Source organism: Mirounga angustirostris, unplaced genomic scaffold (assembly GCF_029215605.1).
Source record: "Mirounga angustirostris isolate CCGP_5_RB_7025 unplaced genomic scaffold, mMirAng1.0.hap1 SCAF_12, whole genome shotgun sequence".
NCBI lineage: Eukaryota > Metazoa > Chordata > Mammalia > Carnivora > Phocidae > Mirounga > Mirounga angustirostris.
Window position 1 is genome coordinate 53,288,637 of NW_026991720.1, and position 17,601 is coordinate 53,306,237.

Genomic DNA, 17,601 nt, shown 5'->3' on the forward strand with positions numbered 1-17,601 from the left:
CCAGAGTCCTGGGATCGAGTCCCACATCGGGCTCCCTGCTCAGCGGGGAGTCTGCTTCTCCCTCTGATCCTACCCCCTCTTGTGCTCTCTCACTCTCTCAAATAAATAAAATAAAATCTTAAAACAAAACAAAAAACAAGCTATTGTCTCCATTTTAAGTATAATACCTAGAGGCATAAACTATCTTAGAACTACTTAAAATAAAATCAGTTAACAATTTAATACTGTACCAAGTTTCTTCACAAGGCAAAAACAAGTTGGACAAATACTCCATTTCAGATTTAACACAGTTCTGAGGTGTCACAGAATAAGGCGGTTAGGTTCTCGTATACAAATTGATCCTTAAATATGCTCTCCTTAAGATGTAAGATAATTCCACTGGAACTAACTACTTCGCTATTTTGGAATAAAAACTAAATGTTAACTAAAAAGAAAAAATGCATTTCACTTCTGTGTGTAATGGGTGGAGTGCACAAAAATTTGGTTAAGTGGTATACCATCATGTTCACAACAGATCAACCATTAGCTTTAGTCCTTCCCTCTAAAACTTGTTACTTAAGGGAAAGAAATGTTTTCCATCTGATACTAGAATTTGAATCCTAAGAAAATGGAGTTTGGCTGACTTCTTCACTTAGCCCTACTTTTGACTTATCAGTAGAAAATCTATAGGCTCAACTTTATATCAGATAATCCCCTCTTCGTGTTTGCTTTTATTTTTAAAAAATTACACTGACGGTATTTCATTAAACTTTTCTCTTTCAGTCTTGAAAAATTAAATGAAAGGATAAATATATGGTTTAAGCAAAATTCTCAAAAACATTTGCGCATTTTCTGAATGTTGATACTTAGACAAGGGCAAAAAATGATTAAATGAGGGTTTTAAGGTTAAGATAATCTTGAATTCCTCCAACCTTTCAAGTCTCCCATTTTATTACAAAAGAAAAATTCACAGCTTACAAATTTTAAAGTTAAAAGAAATCTTAAAGATCTTATTTTACATTTTTCATTTTATAAATGAGTAAGCTGAGGCTCAGAAATTAATTAATCTTGGGAATCATACAACTTATTAATATCACAGCGGGATTCAAGGCACTGTACTTCTGGTTTGGGCTTTTTATTCTAATCATCAAAGTGCGATTACAGACCTCCTTTCTTTATAGCAACAATGGCCAGGTGGGCGCCGTGGCTTAGTTGGTTAAAGCGCCTGTCTAGCAACAATGGCCAGGAATAATCAGAAAAAAATCAGGTGGTGATGGCTCGAAGACACATCATTTAGTAAGCACTGAATCAACTGGATGATCAACCTGCACATAGTAGCTGTTTAGTAAGTCTTCGTTAGCTGTGATGCTCATGAACTCAATCATTTTGAACAAATATTTGTGCAATATCTACAATGTACCAGGCACCAGTGATACAAAAATGAACAAGTGAGAGTCTGACACTTTAAGAGGATTCTATTATCTTGTGATAGTCATTTGCAACCATGTGGAGCTATCAGTACCAATTAAGAAATTTAAGTCCCAGCCAATCTAGTGGCAAACTGTGTGGGATATCATGGTGACAGGGTGTGTATGTGGACCTTTTAGTCTGTCTATTCTTAACTGATGTGGGTGTCAATTAATTTTAAGCAATAAAAGCTGGCTAGAATCTTTTTTTTTTTTTTTTAGATTTTTTTTTTATTTATTCATTTGAGACACAGAGATAGAGAGAGAGAGAGAGAGGGAGAGAGGAAGAGAGCATGAGCAGGGAGAGAGGCAGAGGGAGAAGCAGGCTCCCCGCTGAGCAGGAAGCCCGATGTGGGGCTCGATCCCAGGACGCTGGGATCATGACCTGAGCTGAAGGCAGACGCTTAACCATCTGAGCCACCCAGGCACCCCTGGCTAGAATCTTAAATTAAGTAAATTACACTGCACAATTAAACTAACATTATGGAAATGACATTTCAGTTTGCTACCCTTTTCCACAAAGAAGTGTGTTTTCTGTAGTGTCAGACAATTTCTAAATTTCTTACTGTTAGCAAACATTATTATCCTTTATCTCAAGGAGGTCAGAATTCTTATACTAAGAGTATCTTCCTTATATTTATAATTATCTTAATTATTTTATAATTATTCTCAGGTTAATACTTCTGTAATTAGTATAACTAATTATTGAAACTTGGTATTAGTTACTTATGATAAGCAAGAATGGCCATGCCTTAATCCTTGGAATTTGTGAATACGTTTTATTACATGGCAAAGGGATGTAATGCAGATTTCAGGTGTTAATACAGAGAGATTATTCTGATTTATCTGAGTGGGCCCAATCTAATCACATGAGCTCTTAAAAGCTGAGTTTTCTTCAGCTGGAGTCAGAGCTGCAGCAGGAAAAATCAGAGAGATTAGAACTGAAAGGGACTTGACCTGCTATTGCTGGGAGGGTGCCACATGGAGAATATGACAAAGAATATGGACAGCTTCCAGGAGCAAACAACAGCCCCCAGGTGAAGGCCAGCAAGGAAACAGGGACCTGTGTCCTACAACAGCAAAAACAATTTGGTTGACAGTGTCGATGAGTTTGGAAGCAGATTCTCCCCTAGAGCCTTTGATAAGGAATAGCCCAGCTGACACCTTGATTTTGACTTTGTGAGATGGAGGTGGAGGACCCAGGCCAAGCCTACTCAGATTTCTGACTTAAAGAAATTGTGATATAATAAATGTGTGTTCTTTTAAGCTGTTAAATTTGAGATAGTTTGTTATTGTTATGGCAGCAACAGAAAACTAAGAGATATATAAGCTATAATCTTGAAAAAAGTAAGGCCTAATAAGGAAATAAATGATAAATGATCTATCACATGATCCAAAATCTGTGAAGTATTTTCATTACAAGTATCCAAAGCATGTCAAGGACAAATCCCAAATTTTACTTCTGTAAGAAAATATCAAGAACATAACCCAAACAATTTTGGTTTAATAAACTGAGTATAGAAAAAAAAAAACTGCTTGGGGTGCCTGGGTGGCACAGTCAGTTAAGCGTCTGACTCTTGGTCTGAGCTCAAGTCGTGATCTCAGTGTTGTGGGATTGAGCCCTAAGCTGGGCTCTGTGCTCAACGCGGAGTCCGCTTGAGATTCTCTCCCTCTCCCTCTGTCCCTCCCACTTATGCTTTCTCTCCTTCTCTCTCTCTAAAAAAAAAAAATAAATAAATGAATGAATAAATAAATCTTTAAAAAAAAGAAAAGAGAATTGCTACTTTGACCTAGGTTATCAAGAGAATGCCATGTTGTATTACATGACTGTTAAAATACAGTAGTCTTGAGGCGCCTGGGTGGCTCAGTCGTTAGGCGTCTGCCTTCGGCTCAGGTCATGATTCCGGGGTCCTGGGATCGAGCCCCGCATCAGGCTCCCCGCTCGGCGGGAAGCCTGCTTCTCCCTCTCCCACTCCCCCTGCTTGTGTTCCCTCTCTCTCTGTGTCTCTGTCAAACAAATAAATAAAATCTTAAAAAAAAAAAAAATAAATAAAATATAGTAGTCTTTTAAAAGGACGTAAATAGAAGACTCATATTTAGAAACTATTTTAGATTACTTCCTAGCATAATATTAAGAGTAATTTCTCTCAGAAAAGCTGAGATTGTCAATGGAATCACAGATTTGAATAAATGCAATAAATCAGATCTTTTAAGCTTTATTTGAAGTACCATCAAGAGCCAACTATCTTGCTGTCACAGTTCTGCCTGTAATCTGGTTTTCAACATGTTGCCCTCAAATCAAGCTAATACAAGTATAAAACATACCTTATGAATTAATGTTATTTCTGTTTGTCATGGTAACATATTTATAAATTAAAATTAATTTTTAATATATTTATAATTAAAACAGACAAACTAAAATTAATTTCAGGAGCAAGCTAAATGACTGTATTAGTTTCCCTGGGTTTTTTTTTTTTAAGAAAGTAACACAAATTGGGTGGCTTCTAACAACAGATATTTATTCTCTCACAGTTCTGTATGCTAGATGTCCAAAATGAAGGTGTCAGTAGGACAATGCTCCCACCAGACTCTAGAGAAGAATCTTTCCATGCCTCATCCTAGCTTTGGTGACTTCTGGGCAATCCTTGGCATTCAGTGGCTTGCAGCTGCATCTCTCCAATCTCTGCCTCTGTCTTCACATAGCCTTTTCCCATGTCTCTGTGTCTTCTTCCCTTCTTACAGAGGTATCAGCCATTGGATTTAGGGTCCACAGGTCCTAAATTTTAGGCACTAGGTATGGTAAGACCTCATCTTTAATTTTATCTGCAAAAAACCTATTTCCAAATAAAGTCATATTCATCAGGGATTAGGACTTTGAACATCTCTAAGAGACAAAATTCAACTCACTACACAGGAACACTTTTAAATGTCTCGCATTTGTCACAGCCAAGTAAAAAACATACCCCTTGGCTCATGAATAACTTTCACCAAATATCCATGTGTAGCATATACAGGTGACCTTGGAACAACAAGGGGTTAGAAGCACTGACCCCCTATACCTGCAGCACAGTTGAAAATTTGTGTGTAACTTTTCACTGCCCCAAAACTTAACTACTAAATAGCCTATTGTTGACTGGAAGCCTTACCAATAGCACAGTTAATTAACACATACTTTGTGTTACATATATTATATACTATATTCTAACAATAAAGTAAATCAGAGGAAAGAAAACATAACTAAGAAAATCATAAGGAAGAGAAAATGCATTTGCAGTACTTTATTTAAAAAAAAACACAAACAAATCCACGTATTAGTGGACCTGAACAGTTCAAACCTGTGCTGTTCAAGGGTCAACTATACAATTTTTAAATAACAATAACAACTTTAATAATCCACACTAAATAATTTTTTTTATTTGTTCTAAGAAGCCTAGTTACTCAAACTGTGAGGCTTGTTGGATCCCTCAAACCCTCCCCTCCAACACCTTCAACTTATTAGTCTCTCCTGGACACTCTTCTTATACCTACCCAGCCTAGAATATCTAAATGAATCTTCTCACGAGTACCCTCAATTCTATCTTTACCTGTGGATAAAAGTAAATTAAAAGGGGGAGCAATGATAATTTCCAAGAAGTTACATGGCTTATATTCTTGACGTAGAAGAAATGGGAGTAAACAGAGATTGAGTGGGAAGGACAATGGACATAAGACTTAAATATTTTTAAGTAATCTCCACCCAACACAAAGTTCAAACTTACAACCCCAAGATCAAGAGTCACATACTCCACCAACTGAGCTAGCCAGGTGCCCCAACAAAATTTAGATAATTATTAAAATAATGAGGAATCTGACCAAAAAAAGTAAGAATGCAATGCTATTCTGATTGATGGGCTGAGATGTGAGACTATGACTTTATAGGGACATCAATTTGCATAATGAATAATTTTTCATTTACTTCTTAAGCAATTATCTATTTGAATACACAAATCATTTGATCAATTTTATCACAAATGCTTTTTAAAAGTAATCTTATCTACTCTAATAGTTTTAACTATGATCTATAAAATGGATAATGGCATCAAGATTCAGATTCCTAAATCAAACTGTGAATTCCACATCTCTTAGATGTGCCATACACATCATTCAATGTGTCACAAACAAAATTCACCACTGTTTATTAAAGGAAAATGGCTGAATCTTGATTAGAACAGCAAATTTTATGGTATTTTAACTTCCCTAATTCCATTTTAAATTCCCCAGAAGCCTAGCAGCTACCAAAGGGAGAACAGAGCTGGAACTCTTTCAAAACCTCATTTCCAAGTAAATGATAATGGGATCTGTCTGTGGTTCTTCAGAAGACCTCACTTAAAAAACTACTGTATTGACCCTGACTTGGAGACAGCCCAATGTAAAAAGTCTTTTTCCAGGGATGGAAAGGAACGTGTGTTTGTCTAAAACAATTGTAGGTAAGTGTTTTAACTTCATGGAATCCCAGGGCAATGGATAATACTTGGGACAAACAATAAAAAGACTTAACAAAAAGCTTAAAAGGAAAAACTGGGAAATAAAAATATCCATAGTGGCTCTGAAAAGTTCTGGCATACTCCCTGGAATCTAGATGCAACATACATGCTTTAAAGCTGTGAGCATGCCCAGGAAAGACCTGAGAAGGCCCAAACTCTCATGTGTGCTTAACTGTTGAGGGTCTGCATAGGCAGGAAGTGAAAGCTAAGGCAGAGTTGTCAATTGAGGGCTGAAGGGCATTCCAACATACACACAAAACCTCTCAGCAAGAGAGAGATATTTATTGATCCAAGATATTTAAGAATATCTGCAGAATATTTACGAATATTTACAGAAAGGATAGCTGAATACTTCTCAAATCGATGAAAAACATTAATGTACACATCCAAGAAGCTCAATAAACCCCAAGTAGGTTAAATGCAATGAGATTAACACTGAGACATATCATAAACTGCTTAAAGTCAAAACCAAAGAGAATCTACAAAACAGCAAGAAAAATGATGCATCACCTACAAGGGATTGTAAAAAAATAATAACTTATTTTTTATTGGAGTTCATAGAGGCCAGAGGCAGTGGGATGATACCAGATGAAAGGAAAATCTTGTCAACCAAGAATTCTACATACAGCAAAACTATCTTTCAAAAATGAGCATGGGGTGGGGGGGTTACCTCGGTGGTTCAGTCAGTTGGGTGTTTGACTCTTGATTTTGGCTCAGATCATGATCTCAGGGTCATGGGATCAAGCCCTGCATTGGGCTTCTCACTCAGCAGGGAGTCTGCTAGAGATTCTCTCTCTCCTTCTGCCCCTACCCCAGCGTGCTCCCTCTCTCTCATATAAATAAATAAATCTTTAAAAGAGATGAAGAGAAATTCAGACATTTCCAGATTAATAAAAACTGAAAGAATTTATTGCTAGCAGATTTGCACCTAGATTATTTTAAGATGTGAATTGTAATCCCCAAAGCAGGCAACCACTAAGAAAATAAAATATTATATTAGTATTATAGAGAAATCACAAGGGGATTAAAATAACACACAAGGAATATTTAACACCAAATGCCAATAACAGAGGAATACAGGAACAAAAAAGAAGATACGTAGAAAACAAATACCAAAATGGCATTAAGTCCTCATCAGTAATTGTATTAAATGTGAATGTATTAACTGTGAATGCATTAATTCCTTCCAATTAAAAGGAAGAGGTTGCCAGAAAGAATTACAGAAAAATATGATCCAACTATACACTATCTAAAAGAGGTTCACTTTAAACTCAGACATGAATAGGCTAAAAGTAAAGGATGGAAAAAAGATATAGCATGCAAAAGAGAGCTGAAATAGTTGTATTAATAACAGACCAATATGATAAAAAGTTACTACAAAGACAGTTTACAATGATAAAAGACTCACTCCATCAAGAAGATATAGCAATTATAAATATATATGCACCTAACAACAGAGCCCCAAAACAAACAACCATGAGAAACAAAACAGACAACTGAAGAAAGGTAGACAATTCTACAATATACTTATCCTTCTCCTGTAGTCTCCATTTCAACTGGAAGCAGTTATCACTGGTACCTATTATCTCTTTTCTCACATTTAATAATCACCAAGTCCTGTCAATTTTATTACACAATCATTTCTTGACCTGGTCCCACATACTCTCAAAACTTTAAAAAAGAAAAAAAAACTTTTGTTCTAGTTAGGATCTTGTCAACAACAGCTATTGTCTTTGGCTAAATGGTCTCAAAATTATTCCCTATAAATCTATTCTTCCTACATATACCAAATGGTCTAAAATAAAAAGATGACCAATCTGATTAACTGCTGAAAACTTTCAGTGGTTCCCATTTCCTAAGGCTGTGAAAAAAACAAAGTTAAATAGTTTATAACATACAATGGTAACTAACCTCTGCCTATTTTTTTTTTTTTTAAATCTATTGTCACAAATATTATGGTTCCAAACACTGAACTGCTTGCAGGTCCTCACATATGATACTTCCGTTTTTCGTAGGAATTGGATTCTTGTTCAGGATAAAAATCTTGACTCTGCTTTACCTACCAGCCATGTAACTTTGGGCAATTTCTCTCTCCAATTCTCAGTTTCTTCATTTCTATTTTTTATTTTTTACTTTTTAAAAAGATTTTATTTATTTATTTGACAGAGAGAGACACAGCGAGAGAGGGAACACAAGCAGGGGGAGTGGGAGAGGGAGAAACAGGCGTCCCGCCAAGCAGGGAGCCCGATGTGGGGCTCGATCCCAGGACCCTGGGACCATGACCTGAGCCAAAGGCAGACACTTAACGAATGAGCCACTCAGGTGCCCCAGTTTCTACATTTTTACCTAGGAATAACAGAGATACCTATTTTGTGTTACTGTTCAAAGGATTAAATGAGAAAATGAATGAAAAAGAGCATTTAGAAAAATCCCCGCACAATGAAAGCCCTCAGAAATGTTATCTGTGACTGTTATTGCCTGTCTGAATTTGTTTACTCTACTAATCCAATGGCTCATCCTTACTCATCACTAATCACTCAACTTAGTTCAAGAACTAAGTTTGGGCCTTAGTAAAGAAATCAATCAACCTCCTAAAACTTCAGTTTAGTCCTTATTTATAAAATGAAGGGCTGCACAAAATCATTTTTAGGTATTCCTCTGGCTCTAAATACTATCATTCTTGGAAGAGTTAAGAGACGTGCTGTATGTTACTGAGGCATATGTATGAGGCTGAAAAGAAAATGGTTTTGGATTCTCAAAAAAAAAAAAAAGAAAAGTCTCTCTCCCTTTTTACATTAGAATTTCTCAAAAATGAGTTTGTCTCCCACTTTAAAACCTTATGTTTTCATTTATACAAAGTAAAATTATTCTTTTCGGGACACAGCTCTATGAGTTTTGACAAATATATTAAATCATTTAGTCATCACCAAAATAAAAATATGCAAGTTGTTATGACTTTCAAAAATTCCTTCACGATGCCTCTAGTTGAATTCTTTTCTCCCTTATGCCCTAGAAAACAATAATCTATTCTCTGTCTCTATGGTTTTTATTTTTCCATATATTGTCATACATAAATGAAATCATACAATAGGTAGACTTTTGACACTGGGATCATTCACTTAACGCATCTGAATTTCATCACTGTGGTTGTGTATATTAATAATTCATTCCTCTACGTTGAAGAGCAATACTCTGTTGTATATATCTATATGTTGGTTCACCAACTGGCCCTGTACACAAAGGGTAAGGAGAAAACAAAGGAGGCAGACCATTCCACATTGGTAGGTGGCAATTTTAACTTATAAGAAAAAGGAAACTTACTTATGAGGCTTGTTTTGGATGGCCACCAGACAAATAGGTCTCTACATCTACCTGCCAAATCTTAAAAGTTTACAAAGAGGTCTTAACTGGGTTCAGTCATATATACTGTCCAGATGGTTTCAACATCTTTCTCTCTCAAGGCTACATCCTTCTAACAGCTCCCATTATGGGAACAGTGGGCAGAAAGTATATTCTAAGGACAGGGGAGGGATGAGAAGCCTCTGATTACCCAGGTCCAACCAGCAGTCAAGTCTGTTGGATTACCTCCTCTAGCAATATACCACAGTTCTTTAGCCATTCAACCAGTTGAAGAATATTTGGGTTGTTTCCAATTTGAGGTGATTAAATAAAATCTGCTATATTCATTGCTTTTTGTGTGAACATACTTTTTATTTCTTTGGGGTGAATACTCAAGAGTGGATTGCTAGATCATAGCCTAAGTATATGTTTAACTTTTACAAGAAAATTCCAAAATGTTTTCCAAAAACGCTGTGCCATTTTGCATTTCACCAGCTTGGCCATTCTTGCCGGTTCTTCTAATTGTCAGGATTTTGGTGTCCTTGTTTTTAATTTTAGCCATTTTAATAAATGTGTACTGGTATTTCGTTGCAATTTTAATTTGCATTCCTCAAATAAAGATGATATATGTTTTCATGTGCTTGTCAGATGTACATCCTCTTCAGTGAAATGTCCAAATCCTTTGCCAATTTTTAAAAAATTGGGTTGTTTACAAATTGTTGAGTTTTGAGAATTCTTTATAGATTCTGGATGAAAGTACATTGTCAGATATGTTTTTGAAATGTTTTCTGTCTCTGTCTTATGTTTTCATTTTCTTAACAGAATCTTTAACAGAGCAAAAGTTTATAGTTTTTATCAAGTCCAATATATCAGTTCTTCTTTTATGGATTGTGCTTTTGGTGTTGTATTAAAAACTCTAACATATCCAAGGTCACAAAGATTTTTATATTTTATTAAAAAAGTTTTATACTGGGGCGCCTGGGTGGCTCAGTCGGTTGAGCGACTGCCTTCGACTCAGGTCATGATCCTGGAGTCCCAGGATCGAGTCCCGCATTGGGCTCCCTGCTCGGCGGGGAGTCTGCTTCTCCCTCTGACCCTCCTCCCTCTCGTGCTCTCTGTCTCTCATTCTCTCTCGCAAATAAATAAATAAAATCTTAAAAAAAAAAAAGTTTTATACTTTCAGGTTTTGGTCTGAGTAATTTTGAGTCAGTTTTTGTAAAAGATATGCAGTATGTAGCTCAAATTTCTTTTCTTGCATGTGGCTGTCCAATTCTTCCAAACCATTTATTGAAAATAATTTCCCCATACAATTATTTTTGCATGATATGTGTGTGGGTTAATTTCTGAATTCTCTATTTGGTCTTATCTATGTGTCCCTTTTTTCACCAAAACCTCATAGCATTGAAATACTGTAGCTTTATAGGAAATCTTAAAATCAATTAATGTCAATCGGCTGACTTTTTGTATTTCTTTCAAAACTGTTTTGACACCCTAATTGCTTTGCCTTTCATATAAATTTAGATCACCTTACTAATATCTACAAAATACTGCTGTAATTTTGAGAAGAACTGCACTAGATTTGTATATGTATCTGGGAGAACTGACATCAAAACAATATTGGGCCATGGAATCCACTAACATGGTATATGTCTACATGAATGTAAATCATCTTCAATTCTCTCATCAATATTTAGTTTTCAGTATACATATCTTGCATATATTTTGTCAGTTACAGCAAAGTGTTTTACTCTTTTCACCTTATTAAAAATGACAGTATTTATTAAGCTACTTGTATCCAGTTGTTCATTGCTAGTACGCAGTAAGACAATTCATTGTGTATATTAACCTTGTAATCTTACCAAACACTTATTAGTACAAACAGCTTTCTTGTAGATGCCAGGATGTTTCTAAATAGACAACCAGGTTGTCTGCAAATAAAGACACTTATTTCTTTCTTTAGAATCTGTGTTGTCTTTTTTTTTGCTTTATTGCACTAGGTAGGACTTCCATACCAGTGTGAAGAGAGTGATAAAAATCAGTCATCTTGAGGCACCTGGGAAGCTCAGCTGGTTATGTGTTGAACCCTTGATCTCAACTCAGGTCTTGATCTCAGGGTTGTGACATCAAGCCGTGTATTGGCTCCATGCCAACTTAAAAAACAAAAAACAAAAAACAAGACATCTTTGCCTTGTTCCTGACCCTATGGATAAGTATTAGGTCCTTCATCAGTAAGTATGATGCTAACTGTAGTATTTTAACAAATGCCCTTTACTTGGTTAAGGACATAACCTTCAATTCTTAGTTATGTGAGAATTTTTATCAAACTGAATGCAGATTTTCCCAAATACTTTTTGTATATATATTTAAGTAATTATGTGATTTTTTTTCCTTCTCTTGTTCGTATGATAAATTACATCAACCGATTGATTTTGGAATGTTCAGACTTCCATTCCTGGAATAAACACAACTCAGTCATGATAAATTATTCTTTTAATATATTACTGGACTTGGTTTGCTATTTTGTTGGGGATTTTGAAATTTGTATTTTTGAGGATACTGATAAGTTTTTTTCTTTTTCCCTAGGAATGTCTTTGTCTGGCTTTGGTATCATGGTAATGAAGGCCTCATAAAATAGTTAACAAGCGTTCCTTCATTTATTCTCTAAAAAAGATTGTGCAGAATTGCTATCATTTATTACTTAATAAAGAATTTTCCAATAATTCGATCTGAGCCTAGAGTTTTCTTTGTTGAAAGTTTTTCGCTAAAATTCAATTTCTTTAATAGATATAGTATCTATTTCTTCTTGAGCAAGTATTGGTCAATTTTGTCTTTTAAGGAGCTGGTCCATTTCACCTAAGCTCTCTAATTCAGAGTGTAGAGTTATTCATAGCATTCCTTTATTATTATATTGTCTATAGGGGCTCTAGTGATATCCCCCTCTTCCATTCCTGGCATTGATCGATAAATTTTCTTGGCCAGTCTAGCTAAAGACTTATTAATTCTATCTTTTTGAAGAAAAACAGATTTTGGTTTGACTGATTTTCTCTATTAGATCATTTGTCTATTTTCAATTTCACTTATTTTTCCTATTTATTGCTTCCTAACTTCCTGTTTTGGGTTTAATTTGTTTGTTTTCTAGTATTTAAGGTAGAAACTTATTCTACTTAAGAATTACTGACTAAGGGATGCCTGGGTGCCTCAGTTGGTTAAGTGTCTGCCTTCGGCTTAGGTCATAATCCCAGGGTCCTGGGACTGAGTCCTGCACTGGGCTCCTTGCTCAGTGGGGAACCTGCTTCTCCCCCTCCTGCTGCTCCCCCTGCTTGTGTGCTCTCTCTCTCTCTCCCCCTGGCAAATAAATAAAATCTTAAAAAAATAATTATTGACTAAAACCTTTGTTACTAATAAAAGCACTTACTGCCATAAATTCCAAGCACTGTTATACCTACATCCCACAAGATATGTATTTTCATTCAGTTGAAAATATATTTTCTAATCTCCCTTAAGATATCTTCTTGACCCAGAGGGTTAATCAGAAATGTGGTGATTAATTTCCAAAATATGGAATTCTCAGGGTTTTTTTGTTACTGACTTCTAGTTTAATTCTATTGAATGATCTGAGAAAATACTTTGTTAAGGTGTAACTTATGGCACAGAACAAAAGTTCGAGAATGTTCCATGTATTTATGAAAAAAATTAAGTATTCTGTTGCAATTGGCTTGAGTACTCTATGAATGTCAATTAGGGTAAACATGATGTTCTAAACCCTTTCTACTTTTCTACTTGTATCAATCACTAAGAAACTGTGGATTGCTTTATTTTACCTTTTAGTTCTGTCAGTTCTTGCTTTATATACTTCAGAGCTCTGTTGTTAGGTGCCTATTACATTCAGAATTGTTACCCCTTCATGTAAGGTGAGCCATTCCATCATTATAGAATGTCTTGTCATATCTAGTACTTTTCATTGTTTTATGAAGTCTATTTTGCCTGTTATATTAATATAGCAACTTTGGTTTTCTTTTGATTAGTCTTTGTATGGCATGTATGTTTTTTCTATCCTTTTTAATTTATCCATATAATATTTAAAGTGGGCTTTTTGTACACAATATATAATCTGGTGTTTTTTTAATGCAATTCAACAACCTATATCTTCTAATTGTTAGGTTTAGACCATTGACATTATATAATTACTGATTTGTTTAGATTTAAGTCTATTATTTTGTTGTCTGTTTTCCATTTGTCCTCTGTTTTTTTCATTTTTGTTTTTCCCTTCTCTCCTTTCTTTTGGATTATCTGAATATTGTTTAGCATACTATTTTAATTTATTCCCCTTTCCCCCCTGAATCTCTGTATTTTTGGTAATTGATAAAGCGATTACAATATATATAGCTAACTTTTCACAATACATATATACTGTGTTCTATATTTTCACCTGAAAACAAAGCAGCTTTAAAACCATACAGGTTTCTTTACCCTCCCCACATTTTTTTATATTTTATATTCACATACATTGAAAATCCACCACTACTAAAATTTTTACTTTAAAAAACATATTTTTTAAAAACTTAAGCAGAGGATTAACAGCCTGCTATATTTACCCAGGTATTTACCATTTATTTTGTTCTTCCGTATTAAATTCCCAATTTCCCGCTGGTATCATTTCCCTTCAGCCTAAAAAACTTCTTTAGCATTTCCTTTGTGGAGTAGATCTGATGACAAGAAATTCTTAGTTTCTCTTCATCTGAAAATCCCTTTGTTTTGCCTTTCTTATTGAGGACACTCACTGGATATAAAATGCTGAGCTGGCAATTCTTTTCCTTTTCTGTCCTCCATAGTTTCTGAAGAGAAATGATTCATCATTCAAATTTGCATTCCTCTATACATAATGTGTCATTATCTTTAGGCTCCTTTCTAAATTTTTTCTTTACCTTTAATTTTTAGCAGACTGATTTTCATGTATCTGGGCATGACTTCCTGTCAATTCCTGTATGGGATTCAATAAACTTCTTAAATCCATAATTTACACCCAATATAGGAAGTCTCAGCCATTATTTTGTGAAATATTTTTCTACATCGATCTTTTCCTCCTTTTCTTCTGGACTCAAATGACACTAATTTTTTAAGTTCCACAGTTCCCTGAGACCCAGTTAATGTTTTCCTCCTGATCATTTTCTTCTTTGGTCTTCAGACTGTATAATTTCTAGTGATCTGTCTTCAACTTCAGTGACCCTTCTATTATCTCTATTTGCTCTTGAGCACACATAAGGAATTCTTAACTTTGCAATGATGCATTTTTTTTTCAGTTCCAAGATTGCCATTTAGTTCATTTTTAGAGTCTCAATTTTGCTTCTGAAAATTTCTGCCTTTCTTTTTATTTCAAACATGTTTACCTTTACTCCATGGCTGATGGTTGTAATAGCTGCTTTATAGTCACTGGCTGATAATTCCAACATGTGGATCATCTTGACACAGTCAGATTTACTTGGGTTCATAGTATGTTGAATAATTTTGGGTTGTATCCTAGGATATTTTGGATATTATGTTGTGGTGACTCTGGGTTCTGTTAAAGAATCCTCTGGGAAATGTTAAGTTTTTGTTTTAGCAGGTAAATGACCCATTCAGTTTCATACTAGTTCTATCTTGCCTTCTTTGGGCATGAGTTCCAATATTAATTCATTTTCAAGGACTCTGTTATGTTTACGTCTGCTCAGCATATGCTGGCAATCAGGTGATGGTTTATAAGATAGTTGAGTTCTTGAAGCCTTTGCTATGGTTCTTTGGGTCTGTTCTGTGTATGTGCAGCTCAGGAATGAGCCCTGTATTTTTGTTCCGTTAATGAAATTAGGGATCACCTTTTACAGATCTCTGCAAAATTTTCCTCATGCTTTCTCAACCTCCAGGTGTCCCTTCTTCTTGGTTCCTCGGGCCAGAAAGAATTCTTGAGGCTTCCTATATCATTCTGCACATACATATGACTGCCATAACCATCAGAGTAAAATGGCAAAAGAAAAATAATAGTGATTCCCTCACATTCAATGGAAAAGAAGGTTCTGGTTCCTTTGGCCAGAGATATGGGTATTTTCTCAGGTTTTTAGGTGTCTCTGCTGCCACTACTGCAGTGGAAAGTACAAAGAGGGCTGGCCTTAGAGCAAAGGGGCCTCTTTTCTCAGCCCTCTGGCTGGATATATATGGTGTTTACACCTGCTATTCAGGGCCCACAGGGTCAATGCTAGGAGACAAAGGAGGAAAAAAATCCTGTGAAACTCACTTGTGTTATACAATGTTATACAAGTTTTGATTGCATCAAATTTCTGCAGACTAGAACAGAGATTATTAAGAGGATATATCTAAAGAGAGCCAATCTGTCTTCTGTAGAATTATGTAGACGTCTCAGACTCAAAATGGTGAGAGGGAGATGTAAAACATATAATAGTAAATTAAAGTCTGTACATGGATTATTAATCCTATCAAAAAATTGGGTCAGAATATTTGATGATTTGTATCCACAGAAATATGGTCCCACAGTTTATTACTGTATTTTGGTAATTAGGTATCTTGCAGCATAACTCACAGTATCCCTGCCCAATTGTCTAAAATGAAAGTCACCAGTTCATAAAGCTTTCTCCTTTACTTAAACATAGTTATCAATCATCATCATCAACTTGAATAAAAGCCAAGGACCAGTGCACAATTCAGGAAAGCCTATAACATCAGGAAAAAGCAAGGTACAGAGAAAAAAATTACCTTGGAAGAAACGTAAGTATTAAGAAAAAAATATCTAGCTGGAAAACTCAAGAGATTTTCAGTGAGCTCCCGCATCTCTACAATGAGAAGAGTATGCTATAAAAAAGGAAACAATAGAAAGCACTCTTGGAAATTAAGAAAAAGTTCAAAAGAAATATCTGAATATAAAGTTAAGAAATCTCACAGAAAATAAAAAAAGTAAAAAGACAAAAAAAAAAAAGAAAAGCTGTTAAGATATTAAAAAAATCAATATAAGGAGTTCAACTTACACAAAGTAAGACTGCAAAAAGAATAGAGAATAAAAAAGGGAGAATGGGGAGGTTGGAAGGGGTTGGGGGAGAAAGAGTTGAAGAGCCCAACCAGTTTGCACAATAAATGAAAAACTATGTAACATACATAATTATGAAATCAATAGAACATAAAGATTAACAGAAGCTCTTATGGTTAAAACAAAAAAAACCCCAAGAGTATGTCAAATGGACAGAGGAGGCAATCTAAAACAACTTCCAAATGGCCAAAGATGGAACAATTTGAGCAAGAAAATAATGACAATAATGAATTGTAACCCCAAAAATAAAATACTCATGGGACCATAATGGATTATAAATAAATGATTAAATAAACAAATAATTGGGGAAGAAGGTATAAATCTTCCCTGCACAAGAATCAAAACTAAAAACTGTACAAGCAAAGAGGGAAACAGAAAATGACCTTTAAAACAACAAGGTAATTGCTGTAGGCAGGATAACAATGAGGAATGCTAAAAGGGAAACATTAGAATTATCTTTACAGAGAAACAGGATATTTGCATAGACTCAAAGAATCCACCCTTTCCACCCTGCCCCACACATTTACTAATCACAGTGGTTGTTTTACAGTACATCCATAAATTCCTTGCCACTCCTCCCTCCAAGAGGTGGAGCTTACTTCACTGCCCCTTTAGTGTAGACTGGACCTTACTGACTTGCTTCTAATAAACAGTGTACGGAAAGAAAAAAAACAATAACTTCAGTGGTGATACCTGGCACACACTATCTTAACCAATTCACCAGCAGTAAGACACACTACATTGTCTACTTCCTAATATGATGAAATGAAGAAGGGCAATGGTGTCTGTGATATTCTTCCTAACAATTCATAATGTCAGTCTAATCATGAGAAAATAAACCCAAATTGAGGGATATTCTACAAAGTACCTAACTTTCAAAACTGCCAAGGTAAGAAAAAACAAACAAAACCAATAACAACAAAAAGAATAAGTAAAAAAAAGAGTAAGGCAATTTCAGATTACAGGAGACTAAACAGCCATGATTAATAAATGCAATGTGGTATTCTGGATTGAATCCTGGAAGAGAAAAAGTATTATTTGTGGAAAAGTCAATAATTTAATTACTAGTATTATACCAATGTTAACTTCTTAGTTTTCATAAATTATGTGGATATGGAAGAGGTGTAGTATTAGAGGAAGCTGTGTGAAAGGGATAGATGAACCCTCTATACTATCTTTACAACTACTTCTGTAAATGTAAAATTATTTCAAAGTAAAAATATAA

General features: G+C 35.1%; 1 protein-coding gene across 3 annotated transcripts in view; it reads right to left on the reverse strand.

Annotated features, from left to right (window-relative positions):
* The window catches only part of SP4 (Sp4 transcription factor), an 87,897-nt gene that overhangs the window by 4,012 nt on the left and 66,284 nt on the right, over window positions 1–17,601 (reverse strand). The window contains exon 6 of one of the 3 annotated variants that reach the window (XR_010406504.1): window positions 13,915–14,142. The exons of 1 other annotated variant lie outside the window; for it this stretch is intronic. Coding sequence is in view for 1 of the 2 variants with exons in the window: in XM_064575182.1 (XP_064431252.1) it covers window positions 4,236–4,279 (44 nt within the window). In the remaining variant the exon portion in view is untranslated. Of the gene's footprint in view, window positions 1–3,916; window positions 4,280–13,914; window positions 14,143–17,601 lie in introns of those variants that run through there. One more of the 3 variants, XM_064575182.1, reaches the window with a different exon arrangement.